The 15,598-nt window shown below is 46.9% G+C and overlaps 1 protein-coding gene across 2 annotated transcripts in view; it reads left to right on the forward strand.

The window, feature by feature from the left end:
- The window catches only part of CDKAL1 (CDK5 regulatory subunit associated protein 1 like 1), a 1,663,077-nt gene that overhangs the window by 1,085,166 nt on the left and 562,313 nt on the right, over positions 1-15,598 (forward strand). For both annotated transcript variants that reach the window (XM_063923244.1, XM_063923245.1), the window contains exon 11: positions 9,404-9,549. In XM_063923244.1, the coding sequence (XP_063779314.1) occupies positions 9,404-9,549 (146 nt within the window). The remainder of the gene's footprint in view (positions 1-9,403; positions 9,550-15,598) is intronic.

The following is a 15,598-nucleotide window of genomic DNA, read 5'->3' on the forward strand; positions in this document are numbered from 1 at the left end:
AGGCTCACTGCAGCGAGGGACTAAGGGGAGAAGAAGCGAACCTACCTAAGTGGTGGTAGCTTGGGCTTCTTAGGCTACTGGACACCATTAGCTCCAGAGGGATCGCACACAGGACCCGACCTCGTCGTCCGTTCCCGGAGCTGCGCCGCCGTCCCCCTTACAGAGCCAGAAGCAAGAAGGTCCGGAAAATCGGCGGCTGAAGACTTCGGTCTTCTCCAAGGTAGCGCACAGCACTGCAGCTGTGCGCCATTGTTCCTCATGCACACCACACACTTCGGTCACTGATGGGTGCAGGGCGCTGGGGGGGGGGGGGGGCGCCCTGAGCAGCAATATTAACACCTTGGCTGGCAAAACTGACACCATGTATAGCCCCAGAGGCTATATAGGTGTAAATTACCCCTGCCAGAATAACACAAAAAGCGGGAGAAAGCCCGCCGAAAAAGGGGCGGAGCCATCTCCCTCAGCACACTGGCGCCATTTTCCCTCACAGCTCCGCTGGAAGGATCGCTCCCTGGCTCTCCCCTGCAGTCCTGCACTACAGAAAGGGTAAAAAAGAGAGGGGGGGCACTAAATTTAGGCGCAGTATATATATATAATACAAGCAGCTATAGGGGAAAACACTCTGTATAGTGATATCCCTCTGTTATATAGCGCTCTGGTGTGTGCTGGCATACTCTCCCTCTGTTTCCCCAAAGGGCTTTGTGGGGTCCTGTCCTCTGTCAGAGCATTCCCTGTGTGTGTGCTGTGTGTCGGTACCGCTGTGTCGACATGTATGATGAGGAAAATGATGTGGAGGCAGAGCAAATGCCTGTAAATGTGTTGTCACCCCCTGAGGGGTCGACACCTGTGTGGATGGACTTATGGAAGGAATTACGTGACAGTGTCAGCTCCTTACATAAAAGGTTTGACGACATAGGACAGCCGGCTACTCAGCTTGTGACTGTTCCAGCGTCTCAAATGTCATCAGGGGCTTTAAAACGCCCGCTACCTCAGATGGCAGACACAGATGTCGACACGGATACCTACTCCAGTGTCGACGACAATGAGACTAGTGTACCCTCCAATAGGTCCACCCGTTACATGATTGAGGCAATGAAAAATGTATTACACATTTCTGATAGTACCCCAGGTACCACATGTTCGGTGAGAAAAAACTACCAGTATTTTTACCTGCATCTGAGGAATTAAATGAGGTGTGTGAGGAAGCCTGGACTTCCCCCGATAAGAAATTGATAATTTCTAAACGGTTACTGGCAGCGTACCCTTTCCCGCCAGAGGATAGGTCACGTTGGGAAACATCCCCTAGGGTAGATAAAGCGCTTACACGTTTATCAAAACAGGTGGCACTACCGTCTCAGGATACGGCCGCCCTAAAGGATCCTGCTGATAGAAAGCAGGAGGCTACCCTAAAAGCTATTTATACACACACGGGCATTATATTGCGACCAGCGATTGCATCAGCATGGATGTGCAGTGCTGCTGCTGCTGCGTGGTCAGATTCCCTGTCGGATAATATTGATACCCTGGATAGGGACAATATTTTGCTGACAGTAGAGCATATAAAAGGCTACCCCACAGCAAAAGAAAGCACCGTATTATCAAGTACAGTCCTTTCGGCCCCATAAACACAAGAGGGCTCGAGGCGCATCCTTCTGCCGAGAGGCAAAGGTAGAGGGAAAAAGCTGCAGCATACAGCCAGTTCCCAAGAGCAAAAGTCCTCCCCCGCGTCCGGTAAGTCCACAGCATGACACTGGGGCTTCACAGGCGGACCCGGGTACGGTGGGGGCCCGTCTCAGAAATTTCAGCACACAGTGGGCTCTCTCACAGGTGGATCCCTGGATCCTTCAAGTAGTATCTCAGGGGTACAGGCTGGAATTCGAGACGTCCCCCCCGCCGTTTTCTAAAATCTGCCTTACCAGCAACTCCCTCTGCCAGGGAGGCAGTGTTGGTGGCTATCCAAAAACTGTATTCACAGCAAGTGATTGTCAAGGTACCCCTCCTTCAGCAAGGAAAGGGTTACTATTCCACAATGTTTGTGGTACCGAAACCGGACGGTTCGGTGAGACCCATCTTAAATTTAAAATCCTTGAACACGTATATCAGAAAGTTCAAGTTCAAGATGGAATCGCTCAGGGCGGTTATTGCGAGCCTGGACGAGGGGGATTACATGGTCTCTCTGGACATCAAGGATGCCTACCTGCATGTCCCCATTTACCCTCCTCACCAGGAGTACCTCAGATTTGTGGCACAGGACTGTCACTATCAGTTCCAGACGCTGCCGTTTGGGTTATCCACGGCACCGAGGGTCTTTACCAAGGTAATGGCCGAAATGATGATACTCCTTCGCAAGAAGGGAGTTTTAATTATCCCGTACTTGGACGATCTCCTGATAAAGGCGAGGTCCAAGGAACAGTTGGTAGTGGGGGTAGCACTTTCTCGGGAAGTGCTACAACAGCACGGCTGGATTCTCAATATTCCAAAGTCACAGCTGGTCCCGACGACACGTCTTCTGTTCCTGGGAATGATTCTGGACACAGACCAGAAAAAAGTGTTTCTTCCAGTGGAAAAAGCCGAGGAGTTGTCATCTCTAGTCAGAGACCTCCTAAAACCGGGACAGGTGTCGGTACATCAATGCACACGAGTCCTGGGAAAAATGGTAGCTTCGTACGAAGCAATTCCATTCGGAAGGTTCCATGCAAGGACTTTCCAGTGGGACCTGTTGGACAAATGGTCCGGGTCCCATCTCCAGATGCAACAGCGGATAACCCTGTCGGCAAGGACCAGGGTGTCGCTGCTGTGGTGGCTGCAGAGGGCTCATCTACTAGAGGGCCGCAGATTCGGAATACAGGACTGGGTCCTGGTGACCACGGATGCCAGCCTTCGGGGCTGGGGTGCAGTCACACAGGGAAAAAAATTTCCAAGGACTGTGGTCAAATCAGGAGATTTCGCTTCACATAAATATTCTGGAGCTAAGGGCCATTTACAATGCCCTAAGCCAAGCAAGGCCCCTGCTTCAGAACCAACCGGTACTGATCCAATCAGACAACATCACGGCGGTCGCCCATGTAAACAGACAGGGCGGCACAAGAAGCAGGAGGGCAATGGCAGAAGCCACAAGGATCTCCGATGGGCGGAAAATCATGTGTTAGCACTGACAGCAGTGTTCATTCCGGGAGTGGACAACTGGGAAGCAGACTTCCTCAGCAGGCACGACCTCCACCCGGGAGAATGGGGACTTCATCCAGAAGTCTTCCAAATGCTGGTAAACCGTTGGGAAAGACCACAGGTGGACATGATGGCGTACCGCCTCAACAAAAAGCTAAAAAGATATTGCGCCAGGTCAAGGGACCCTCAGGCGATCGCTGTGGACGCTCTAGTAACACCGTGGGTGTACCAGTCGGTTTATGTGTTTCCTCCTCTGCCTCTCATTCCCAAGGTACTGAGAATAATACGAAGGCGAAGAGTGAAAACTATACTCGTGGTTCCGGACTGGCCAAGAAGAGCTTGGTACCCGGAACTTCAAGAAATGTTTTCAGAGGACCCTTGGCCTCTGCCGCTCAGACAAGACCTGCTGCAGCAGGGGCCCTGTCTGTTCCAAGACTTTCCGCGGCTACGTTTGACGGCATGGCGGTTGAACACCGGATCCTGAAGGAAAAGGGCATTCCGGAGGAAGTCATCCCTACCCTGATCAAAGCCAGGAAGGATGTCACCGCAAAACATTATCACCGCATTTGGCGGAAATATGTTGCTTGGTGTGAGGCCAGGAAGGCCCCAACGGAGGAATTCCAACTGGGTCGATTCCTGCATTTCCTTCAAGCAGGGGTGACGTTGGGCCTCAAATTGGGGTCCATTAAGGTCCAGATTTCGGCCCTGTCGATTTTCTTCCAGAAAGAACTGGCTTCACTGCCTGAAGTTCAGACTTTTGTCAAAGGAGTTCTGCATATTCAGCCTCCTTTTGTGCCCCCAGTGGCACCTTGGGATCTCAATGTGGTTTTGGAGTTCCTGAAATCACATTGGTTTGAACCACTTAAGACTGTGGATTTGAAATATCTCACGTGGAAAGTGGTCATGCTGTTGGCCCTGGCTTCGGCCAGGCGTGTGTCAGAATTGGCGGCTTTGTCATATAAAAGCCCTTATCTGATTTTCCATATGGATAGGGCAGAGTTGAGGACTCGTCCTCAGTTTCTCCCGAAGGTGGTATCAGCGTTTCACTTGAACCAGCCTATTGTGGTGCCTGCGGCTACTAGGAACTTGGAGGATTCCAAGTTACTGGACGTAGTCAGGGCCCTGAAAATGTATGTTTCCAGGACGGCTGGAGTCAGGAAAACTGACTCGCTGTTTATCCTGTATACACCCAACAAACTGGGTGCTCCTGCTTCTAAGCAGACTATCGCGCGCTGGATTGGTAGCACTATTCAGTTGGCGCATTCTGCGGTGGGACTACCGCAGCCTAAATCTGTAAAAGCCCATTCCACAAGTTAGGTGGGCTCATCTTGGGCGGCTGCCCGAGGGGTCTCGGCTTTACAACTTTGCCGAGCTGCTACTTGGTCAGGGGCAAACACGTTTGCAAAATTCTACAAATTTGATACCCTGGCTGAGGAGGACCTGGAGTTCTCTCATTCGGTGTTGCAGAGTCATCCGCACTCTCCCGCCCGTTTGGGAGCTTTGGTATAATCCCCATGGTCCTTACGGAGTCCCCAGCATCCACTAGGACGTCAGAGAAAATAAGAATTTACTCACCGGTAATTCTATTTCTCGTAGTCCGTAGTGGATGCTGGGCGCCCATCCCAAGTGCGGATTGTCTGCAATACTTATAAATAGTTATTGTTACACAAATCGGGTTGTTATTGCGAGCCATCTGTTCAGAGGCTCCGTTGTTATAATACTGTTAACCGGGGTTCCTATCACGAGTTATACGGTGTGATTGGTGTGGCTGGTATGAGTCTTACCCGGGATTCAAAATCCTTCCTTATTGTGTCAGCTCTTCCGGGCACAGTGTCCTAAATGAGGCTTGGAGGAGGGTCATAGGGGGAGGAGCCAGTGCACACCAGATAGTCCTAAATCTTTCTTTAGATGTACCCAGTCTCCTGCGGAGCCGTCTATTCCCCATGGTCCTTACGGAGTCCCCAGCATCCACTACGGACTACGAGAAATAGAATTACCGGTGAGTAAATTCTTATTATTACAGCATTGTGCCCATGTTTCTGGGCATTTTGGAGGACTATTGGAGAAATTGGCGGTTGGGAGAAGGGGCCGTGAGATTGAAGGTGTGTGGGGGGGGTGGGGTGGGGGGTGCAGCCGCATAGGTACCAGTTGCTGTGTGTGGGGCTATGTGATCTTCACTGTACAGCAACGAAGCCACCCCCCTGCATTTTTGTTCTGATTGTCCATGACCCCAACTCGGTACTGTGGCCCATGGCCCCTCTCTACAGCCCTTCTTGGGGTTGTTACACGTATTAGGGAAAAAAAATTAAAGTTATGTCAATGATACTAATTTATTATCATTCATACTAGTCAGCAGGGGTGGTCTTCAGTATGCCTGCTGTCGGGATCCCGGCGCACAGTATACCGGCGCCGGAATCCCGACAGCCGGCATACCGACACTTATTTTCCCTCGTGGGGGTCCACGACCCCCCTGGAGGGAGAATAAAATAGCGCGCCACCGTGCCCGCAGCGTGGCGAGCGCAGCAAGCCCACAAGAGGCTCATTTGCGCTAGCCACACTGTCGGTATGCCGGCGGTCGGGCTCCCGGCGCCGGTATGCTGGTCGCCGGGAGCCCGACCGCTGGCATACCATACTACACCCGTCAGCAGTGTGTGGAGTAGTCAGAATTATTGATATCAGTTTCTGCCACATTGGAAAGTACATTTGAAGGGGTCTATTTATGAAACGATAATAAGCCTTCAGCTTTTCGCAATCAACGAAGATATAATCTGCCAAAAAACAACAACACTGTTACTTCTTTGGTACCTTCTATTTCCACTTTAGCTGATGGACGGAATCTATGTAACAAGCTATTTGCCGCTTTTCACTGCTAGATAACACAGTCTCAGGATAGCATCAGCTGGATCACTCCTGGATCAAATCAGCAATTTTTTTTTCCTATGAGTGTGCCAGACCCTTATGTAATCTAAGCAAATTGCAACGCTCTGCACAGCTGCCATAATGTAATGGTAAACGTCAGTAGTAAGTCTGTATTGCTGTTAAAAGTTTTACTTACACTTAGGAACAAAGAATTTGACGGCAGGTAAGAGCTACAGTACATTGCCCATCTAGTCTGCCCTTTTACTTGCTGTACTGTGTAGTGAAGTGCACTTGACGTGCTGCACCAGGATGTAGTTGGCACCCCGACATACTGGATGCTAGCGGTCGGATGACCAGCTCCGGAATCTTGAAAGCAGACATCCTGAACATAAGTATTAGGGGGGTAGGTTAGGATTAGGATGTGGGGGGGGTTAGCCTGCGGGAGGGGAGAGTTAGGATTAGGATGTGGGAAGAGAGGATTAGGGTTAGGCTGCAGAAGGGGGTGTTCGGCTACAGTTAGAGAGGGTTAAGGTGCGTACACACTGGAAGATATATCTGCCGATCAATTGATCGGCAGGTATATCTGTGGACGGATCGGGCCTTGTGTTGAGCATACACACTGGCCGATCCATCGGGGACTGACGTCATGAACTGGACGGGCGTGTACACATGCCCGCCCAGTTCAGCTGTCAATCACCGCCGGCCGGCGTACACACACAGCGACGCGCCAGTATATCGGTAGATATGTTGGCCGTCAGCTGTGCTGCGGGGCCGACGCGATACGTCTGTGAACGACGGAGTTCACAGACGTATCGGCCGTACAGACTGGCCGATGGACCCGCGATATATCGGCCGTTCATATAGGGTTAGGGTTAGGCTGCTTATAGTGGGGAGGGTTAGGGTGTGGTAAGGGAGGTTAGAATACTTACCTTAACAGTATTGGGATCCAGGACAGCAGAATATAGGTGTTGGTCTTCTGACTGCCGGCATTCTAAGCATTGGGAACCTGTACCCAACCCGCTGCACCTATTCATTCCTGTCAGTTGTAGCAGTTTAAGTATTTCCTATGATCTGGTGTTCTCAGCATCCTGTAGCTGCATCAGTGACTATATTATAGTAATGGATGGGTCCCACACTAAGCTGCTATATGGGGTTTTACAAACGTTTTGTTTTTCTCCCTTTTCATGTTATTTTATACACTTAAAGGAAAACTTTATTTAAACTATTTTAAATGTCTTTATTGAAGCAAAAACACCATTGACAAATCTGCAAGACATAGGCATATGAGTCGGGCATAATGATCATTACACATGTTGATAAGCAATCTCCGCAATCCTCGAAAGAGCTGGGAATTGTGTCAACCACTGACTCATCCCCTGAATGACCAAATCATGAGCTAGAGCCTTACTTAGAAATTTATAATAGAAGGAGCCTTACCGTGAGGGTGTTGGTCTAGAAAGAAGTTGGTGCAATGGATTATGCCAGTCGGCAGCTGAGAATGCTCGCACCTCAGAGGTTATGTAATGTTTCGCCTGAAATTTATTTCAACTATTTTACATTTTATTTTTTCAACTTTTTGCAGTGCAATGAATATATGTAGTAACAGTATATTAGTATATAGTGCAAGTTATATCTAGAACAACATACAGCAATAAAAATTACATATAAGGATCTGGGGTAAGGGGAGGGCAGCTAACTATATTTTAGGGCATGGGGTGATATTGTCGCAGGGTAGGAAGGGGCAGTTCGGCACTCTGTATACAAGGTAAGTACAAGCCAGTGATGGAACTTGTGAGTGGTGGGTCCAGGTGCAAAAATATAATTTTGGCCCCCCTCTTCCACTCTATCCCAAATACACAATATGCCACACGGCAGTGGGTGATAGTGTAAGGCAGAGGTTGACATAGAGAGGCAGAGGGTGACAACAGAAGGAAAGGGGAGGCAGAGGGTGACAGTGGAATGCAGGGAGAGGCAGAGGGTGATGGGGAGGCAGTAGGTAACAGGGAGTGGCAGTGGGTGACAGGGTTACAGTCACAATGTCCTACGCAGTACAGAGGGCATGTACCTTGGTTGGGGCAGGAACACAGCGGCCTCTGCTCTGTCTGTGACAGGGGCCCCCACTTCTTGTACTTTCCTCCGTTTGGCACTCGGTCAAGCAGACTCTGACAGTGCCAGTTACACCAGTTGTAGCTGCCTTTCATTCACAGACAGCAGGGAATCAGAAATAATGTATAGCTGTCTATTAATTAGAGGCAGTATGTAGCTATGATCATCAGGGCTGATAAATGGCAGGATTCCTCTATTAGTCCAGCACACACAAGGTCAGCCCTGCCAACCTAAGATAAAGGGCAGGTCCCTCGGGCAGTGGGGCCCACTTTGCCCTCTGCACTGAGCCAATCAGCCAACATTTCTCAGAATGGTCTATGGTGGGTCCAGGGGATAACTCATTGCTGGTGTGGGCAGCATTTGGCCCCTTAGTCCTCAGGGGCCCTGGTGCAATGCACCTGCTGCACCAATGGTAGTTCCGCCTCTGGTTCAAGCGTATAGTATCAGAATATTTAAAAAATATTTCATTAGCATTTATTCGTATTGAGCCTGCATATTTTGATGGGTATCCGGTCCATAGGTTGACAGTCAATAGATCAACATGCCTATGGTTGAGATGGTCGACACAGCATATGATTGATACAATATTTTTGCCATTTTTGTTTTCAACTTTTTCATACTTTAACATCCACGTGGCTACGATTGGGAATGGTAACCTTGCCTAGCAAGTGAAGTCACGCGGTACACTAACTGGGGTTTCAAAACCTACAATTAACACCCAAAGAAAAATAAAAAAACATTTATCTATCTACCTTTTCATGTGTTGAACATTTTCATGTCAATGTTTTGCAAATGTGCATGTTAACCATTTGGTGTAGACCTACTATATCAAACTGAGACATTGGAGACAAAAGAGAAGGAGCACAGGTGGCATGGTTACTGCTAAGGGAGTAACAAGAGGGAAGAGGGCCCTGCTAGTGAAAGCTTCTGTAGTAATGATCACTGTGACGTTTGTAGTGAAGGCATACAGTTATGAAATATCACCAGTATTTCTTCATAGTGTTTCTAGTTTGTGTCTAGAAATTGTAGTTAAAGTTGATTGTATGTAGCATACTTGCGGTAACATACTTTTCGGAGGGCAAAAGCATCCAATTAGCAACACTTAAAGTTCAGACCTTGAGTGACAAAAGATAGAAGACTGTTTAGGTTGTATTCAAATCATGTAGAACTTTGACTTTATACTGAGCGTTGAATTCACAATAGTTAAATGTGTATTAGGTCTACACCAAAGGATGATAAATCCCATTAAATACAACTGTACTTTCTGTTTTAGGAAATGGCAAAGATTTTGAACCATCCCCGGGTATACGCGTTTCTGCACATCCCAGTGCAGTCGGCATCAGACAGTGTGCTTATGGACATGAAAAGAGAATACTGCATTGCAGACTTCAAAAGAGTGGTGGATTTCTTGAAAGAGAGGTATGTTTACTTGTGTGCTGAGCGAGATTAGCAGCACTTTCTTCCACGACATCTGAAAGGTAACTTATTCCTATCACTGTGCAGAAAAAAGAAAAATAAATCTTCAAGGTTCTTAAATTCTTTGGAACAAAGCATTCATGTGGTTTCCACATTCTTCAGAAGGACTTTCATCCCTGGGAGGCATACGTTTTAATGTTCAAAAGATTCAATTTTTATTCTGCTCATTCAAGTAACACAGGTTGAGTTTGAACACAGGTATGTGCAGGTATAGGCTGTAGTAGTGTTCTACAGCGTTGGATGAGAAAGCGTGACAGTGCACTGCTTGTTGAGTGCAATGTCACTGAGAGAGGAGCTTTTCCTGGTGCTGACGGGGTGATCGGCTTATTAACACGCTACTATTATGCACCGTCGCATCGCTATGTGGTCTGCAGCTACTGTATACAACTGATATCTGATTTCCTGGAATCTCTAGTACTTGGTTGTGTCTCAGAGGGCTAAACATTTATTAGCACAATTAGGGTGTGAGATTACTTTATTTTCTCCATATGCTTCACTAATTACAGTTTCTTTTAAGTGAAGTTGTATGTGTATTTATGTATCATTTTTTAATATGAGTAGTTCCATAGTTTATACGTGAAAAGAACCCATTTAACATTTCTTTCAGAGGGTAAATATGCCCCATACTACAGTAGCATATTCTTTTTAGACAAAATCCATATTTAGGATTCAAATGAATACCATTCAAAGCATTAAGGATTTATACCACATTAAAGCGTAAGGAGCTATATGTTTTATTTCCTACAGTTTTCTTGCCAAAGAACTAAAATTAAAATGTAATCAACAATTGTATCTGGGGTGTGGATTACCAGGTTTCTGTCAAAACTCACTAATCTCACTAAACAACAGTTGTGATTCAGCTGAGTCCTGTGTTTGGTGTATCAATAACGTCATATCTAGATTTTTAGCAGAGGCCAGAGAAAAGAAGTTATGTTCAGTACTGAACCACTAGGTGTAATTAGAACCTTCAACGGAGAAAAGAAAATGGCATACACAGAGGCATATTCAATTAGCTGCAGGGTTTACCCTGCGACTGATTACCGGCAATAATCCCTGCGGCATGAGGAAAGGCTATTCGATTAAATAGCCTTTTCCATGCCGAAAAATCATGAATTACGCACAGAAACCCACGGATTCTGTGTAAACTGTTGAATCAGTGGGGTTCTTTTTTTTTAGCGTACAACCCTCTTTTTTTTTTTTTTTTTCCCTTACATGGACTTTACTTTGCAGCTCCATGAGCTGCAAGGTTCAGTCCATTTGCGGGGCTAGCGCGCAGGGTTATTGAATAGGTTCAGCACATGCAATTAGCAGCGGGGTTTGATAATTGAATTCCCGCCTTAATTGTAGTGAATGTTTTAAAACCTACAGATGTGCCTTACGAAGGTTTACTAAATGTGTGCACAATTCCCATCTGTCTTGGGCCACAGTATTTGATACATTGGTGAGCCATAGACCATTCGCAATGTACAGGCCTTTTCATTCATATGTAATATGCAAGAAAATAGCACTTCAGTTGCATAAAATTAGTGAAAAGTAGCATAATATTAGCCAAAATGTAGCATAATACTAGTGTAAAAGTAGCAAAGAGCCTTCAGACTAATCAACATTGCTGTCTGTCCATAAGACATATTGCGGCTAAAGTAGCGTGAGATCTGGCGCCACTCTAGTCTGTCATGCTGAGAGCAAAGCTGAGTAAGGACACATCTGTATTATGCAGGGGATGCCGCCATATTTCTCTGGTACTAAGGTTGGTAACTGCTACAAGTATTCTCTGTCAACCTTGTTTTCCTATTCTTTATACTTTGGAACTCTTATATAAACTGGCATTTTGCCGCTTTTAGATTTGATAGTGTACTTGTGATTTTACACATTTTTGCAGTTCAACTGTGCCTTCTTAGTTACACCCTCTTGATTGTAAGCTCCTGTAATGAGGTTTAACATGAAGCTTTGTAAATCCTCATTTGCTTTGTCATTGCCTCCACAACTCCTGTATATCTTGGGAACTCCATATAGCCAGTTGCCCTATGTTTGAGGAATTAAGTTGGAAATATGTGCTTCTTCGGTGACCGCAAAATTACAGATGGATAGTGTATAAGGAAAAATCTGCCACTATGAATTTATGGGACAGATATGCCCGGGGCATGTTTAGTAGGTCACCGCCCCATTACATGAAACTATACTTGCCTTCTCTGCTGGCAGGCTCATGAATATTGGTGAGCTTTCCCAGTAGGGTTGATAAGCCCCAGCATCCAGTCACTTATGCAGTGACATGGGTGATGCAGAGATGATGCTATCCATTGCGCCAGTGCCCCAGGGACCTCACCCTCCAGGATATCCCAGATCCTCACAAAGGCCCTCATTCCGAGTTGTTCGCTCGTTGCCGAGTTGCGCTATATTGCGATTAGTCGCTTACTGCGCATGCGCAAGGTTCGCAGAGCGCATGCGCTTAGTTATTCTACACAAAAGTTAGGTATTTTACTCACGGCATAACGAGGATTTTTCATCGTTCTGGTGATCGGAGTGTGATTGACAGGAAGTGGGTGTTTCTGGGCGGAAACTGGCCGTTTTATGGGTGTGTGCGGAAAAACGCTGCCGTTTCTGGGAAAAACGCGGGAGTGGCTGGAGAAACGGGGGAGTGTCTGGGCGAACGCTGAGTGTGTTTGTGACGTCAAACCAGGAACGAAACTGACTGAACTGATCGCAGTGGCAGAGTAAGTCCCGAGCAACTCAGAAACTGCAAAGAAATTTCTGTTTGCAATTATGCAAATCTTTCGTTCGCAATTCTGCAAAGCTAAGATTCACTCCCAGTAGGCGGCGGCTTAGCGTGTGCAATGCTGCTAAAAGCAGCTAGCGAGCGAACAACTCGGAATGAGGGCCAAAGTCTGAAACATTGTATGAAACACCTGCAGTGTTTTTGGTGGCTGCCAAGTGTAAAGACCGGCATATATGTTGTTCTTAAAGATAGAACATCAAGTTCTACCACTTTGCCATTCTCTTATTTATCTTTGCACATGAAATAAGGACGCATACTGGAATGAAACTGTGCAGGAGCTTTGTTGCTGTTGTCTGCTTTGCTTTCTGCTGTGAATTCCATCATTCCTCAGTCATAGTATGCTTCTTTGTTAAGGCCAACTATTCAATGTAAACGTATGTTTTATTGTAGCTAGGACACATGCCAAATGTACTGCAGTCAATCAAGAACTGAAAACAAGCGGATATATTTGTGCATCTTTACTGATTAATGACAGATTTGGTTTATGTCATCTTTTGATGTTACAAGGAGCCAAAACAAGAACTATAAGTAGTAGAATTTGAAATACAGTAATAATGAAATCGTAATGTTTCGGTATGGAGCAAATAAAACTATATATACTGTATATGTATGTGTATATATATATATATATATATATATATTATTTACATCACTACTGTGGAAGCCATCATGCATTTCTCTTCACTGTATACATATTGTATTGATTCTAACACATAAATATATTTTACTTTCATATAATACATGTAGGTTATTTATACCATTATGTCTGATATTTTTGCTGTTTGCAAACACCATCTGTTTGATATTTATATTTACACTTGTTGTAATTGCTATATTTGGTACACTGCTATTTCTTAGATACTGTACACTTTAGATTAAATGTGGGTTTGTACTGCTTGAGTTTATCTATATGGATGTCATTACTTCTAATGTTGAATGTTATGATGTAGTTGTGACTTTTGTGGTTGGAGAAGATAAAAGGGAAGAACAGTGCATCATAATGCCTCTTAGCAAAACCTAAGTAGTGGCCAAGAAATTCCACTGAAGCCTCCCACATTTTTTCCCAATAGAGTAGATAGGGTACCTCTTCTGATGGTCTTGTAGCTGCTATCAGCACTGTAACATGGCTGCAGTGTGTCCATGCTGTTCCCTCAGCCCAGGAGCGTTTCTTGAGAGGAGGAGGCCCGTGAGCAGGCCTCGGCTGGGTCCCCTCCCCTCTACCTGGCAGCGCTGTGTAGACTCTGGGCACTAGGGTCCCTAGGGGACCCTAGCGCTGTCCCAGAGTCTACAGCGCATGCGCAGATCTATGGGAAAATGGTGCGGCGCCCATTTCAACAGTGATTTACCTACTGCGCATGCGTGAAACACCGGGAAAATGACGCTGCAACATTTTCCCAGTGATTTCGGCAGTGCTGCTGCTGTGCCGTGGGACGCCGGAGGGTAAGTATTTCTATTAATGGGTGCAGGGTGTGCGGTGTGGGCCCCCCTGGACCCTCGGGAGTCCGTGTGCACTGCACACACTGCACCCATTATAAATATGCCTGTGCCTCAGCCTAAACATGTGACATGATGTCACATCTTGAGGGCAGGAACACCAGCTCTGAGAAGTAAAGCACTGGCCGGAGTGTCCTAAGTACTCTTCACAGGTTGCAGTGTGCCCGCTTAGCGGCTCTACAGTAGTGCTGCAGGGTGCCTTGGGAGGCATTATGCAAGCCACATTTAGGTGCTGTCTGGCAGCGATAATGCTGTCGCCAGGACCCGGATTATACGAGGAGCAACAGGGGTGGTCGTCCGGGGCCCACACAGTCAACAGAAGTAATGTATAGCAGAGCAGCATTTTGCTGCCTGTGCTGTGTTTCTCTTTGGCGGCTCAAATGTTCTATATACAGCAACCACCGCGGTGCTCACTGCCCTGGTTGGGATTCTGAGCAGCAGCACACACTCACTGCTTGTATGGTCATAATGAGACAGTGGGGTCAAAGGAGCATGTGCTGAGCCCGTATTGTTTGAGCCGAGGAGTGGGAGAAGCTACAGTGGACTGATCTTCAGTTCTGTCCTGTCTGGCAGCATAGCCATGGAAGATGAGGAAGCTGCTGCAGTAGTGATAGGTACCATACCACAGTCGTCTGTATACATGTGCATACCTCCCAACTTCTGAGGATTCAAAAGCGAGACCTGGCGTGCCTGCAGCTGCAAAGGGGTTGGGGCATCATTGCGCGATCCCTGTTTTTGTCATTTTGGAGGTGTGCCCAGTGCTTCCCGTGCAGCCCCCGGTTCATCTCTCCGCACTGTTAGATGTCTTGTGCTTGCGCACGGCATCTATTCAGTGGTCACTGGCTGCTTTTCAAAGCAGAGCAGCGGTGATCACAGGCTCTCTCAATTTGCCCCCCCTGCCCGACAGACAGACACTGCTGCCCTTGTGTGTGACCTATATGTATGTGTGTGTATGTATGTGTGTATACAGTATATATGTGTGTGTGTATGTATATATAGATATATATATATATATATATATAGTGTTCACTCTAGCAGTGGGGCAGGGCGCCAGACTGTGAGGGGCACAAGCACGCGCATGTGCCAAAAGGGGGTGTGGCCAATCGATGTACTACAAGTGGGCGGTTCAGCCCACAGACGGGGGGGGCGTGGGCGGCTGGCGGTATCACTGTTGGGGGTGCTGGGCTTCCCCCATGCTCTCTCACAGCGTGAATGGATGCCGCGCGCATGCGCACGGCATCTTTACACGCTGGGAGGGCAGAAGGTGGGTGGCTGTTTTAGCAGGGCGCCGCAGAAAGGGCAGGGCACGGCGCCCTGCTAAAACAGCCTAGCGTGAACACTATATATATATATATATATATATATATATATATATATAACCCTGCCTATATGTAGCTGTGCATCTATGTATGTATGTGTCTGTGTGTGGAGCCCTGCCTATATGTATGTACAGTAGGAGAGGTGACAGGTTAGAAGATTGTACAGGGATGGGTGGGAGTATGCACATTGTTAATTATATTGATAGGGCCCCCCACATGTTTGTTGCCCAGGGGACCCACACACCTCAATCTGGCCCTGCCTCTAGTTACAGCCCTATAGGCCATATATACAGTAGTTCTGCCACTGCCCCACAACTCTTCCTTAAATCAATAAGTTATGTATAGTTAGTTGAGAGTAATAAAATCCATTAACTACAGTGCTACAAATGCTGCTGTTTGTCAAGGT

This window comes from Pseudophryne corroboree, chromosome 5 (genome assembly GCF_028390025.1).
Source record: "Pseudophryne corroboree isolate aPseCor3 chromosome 5, aPseCor3.hap2, whole genome shotgun sequence".
NCBI classification, from domain to species: Eukaryota; Metazoa; Chordata; class Amphibia; order Anura; family Myobatrachidae; genus Pseudophryne; species Pseudophryne corroboree.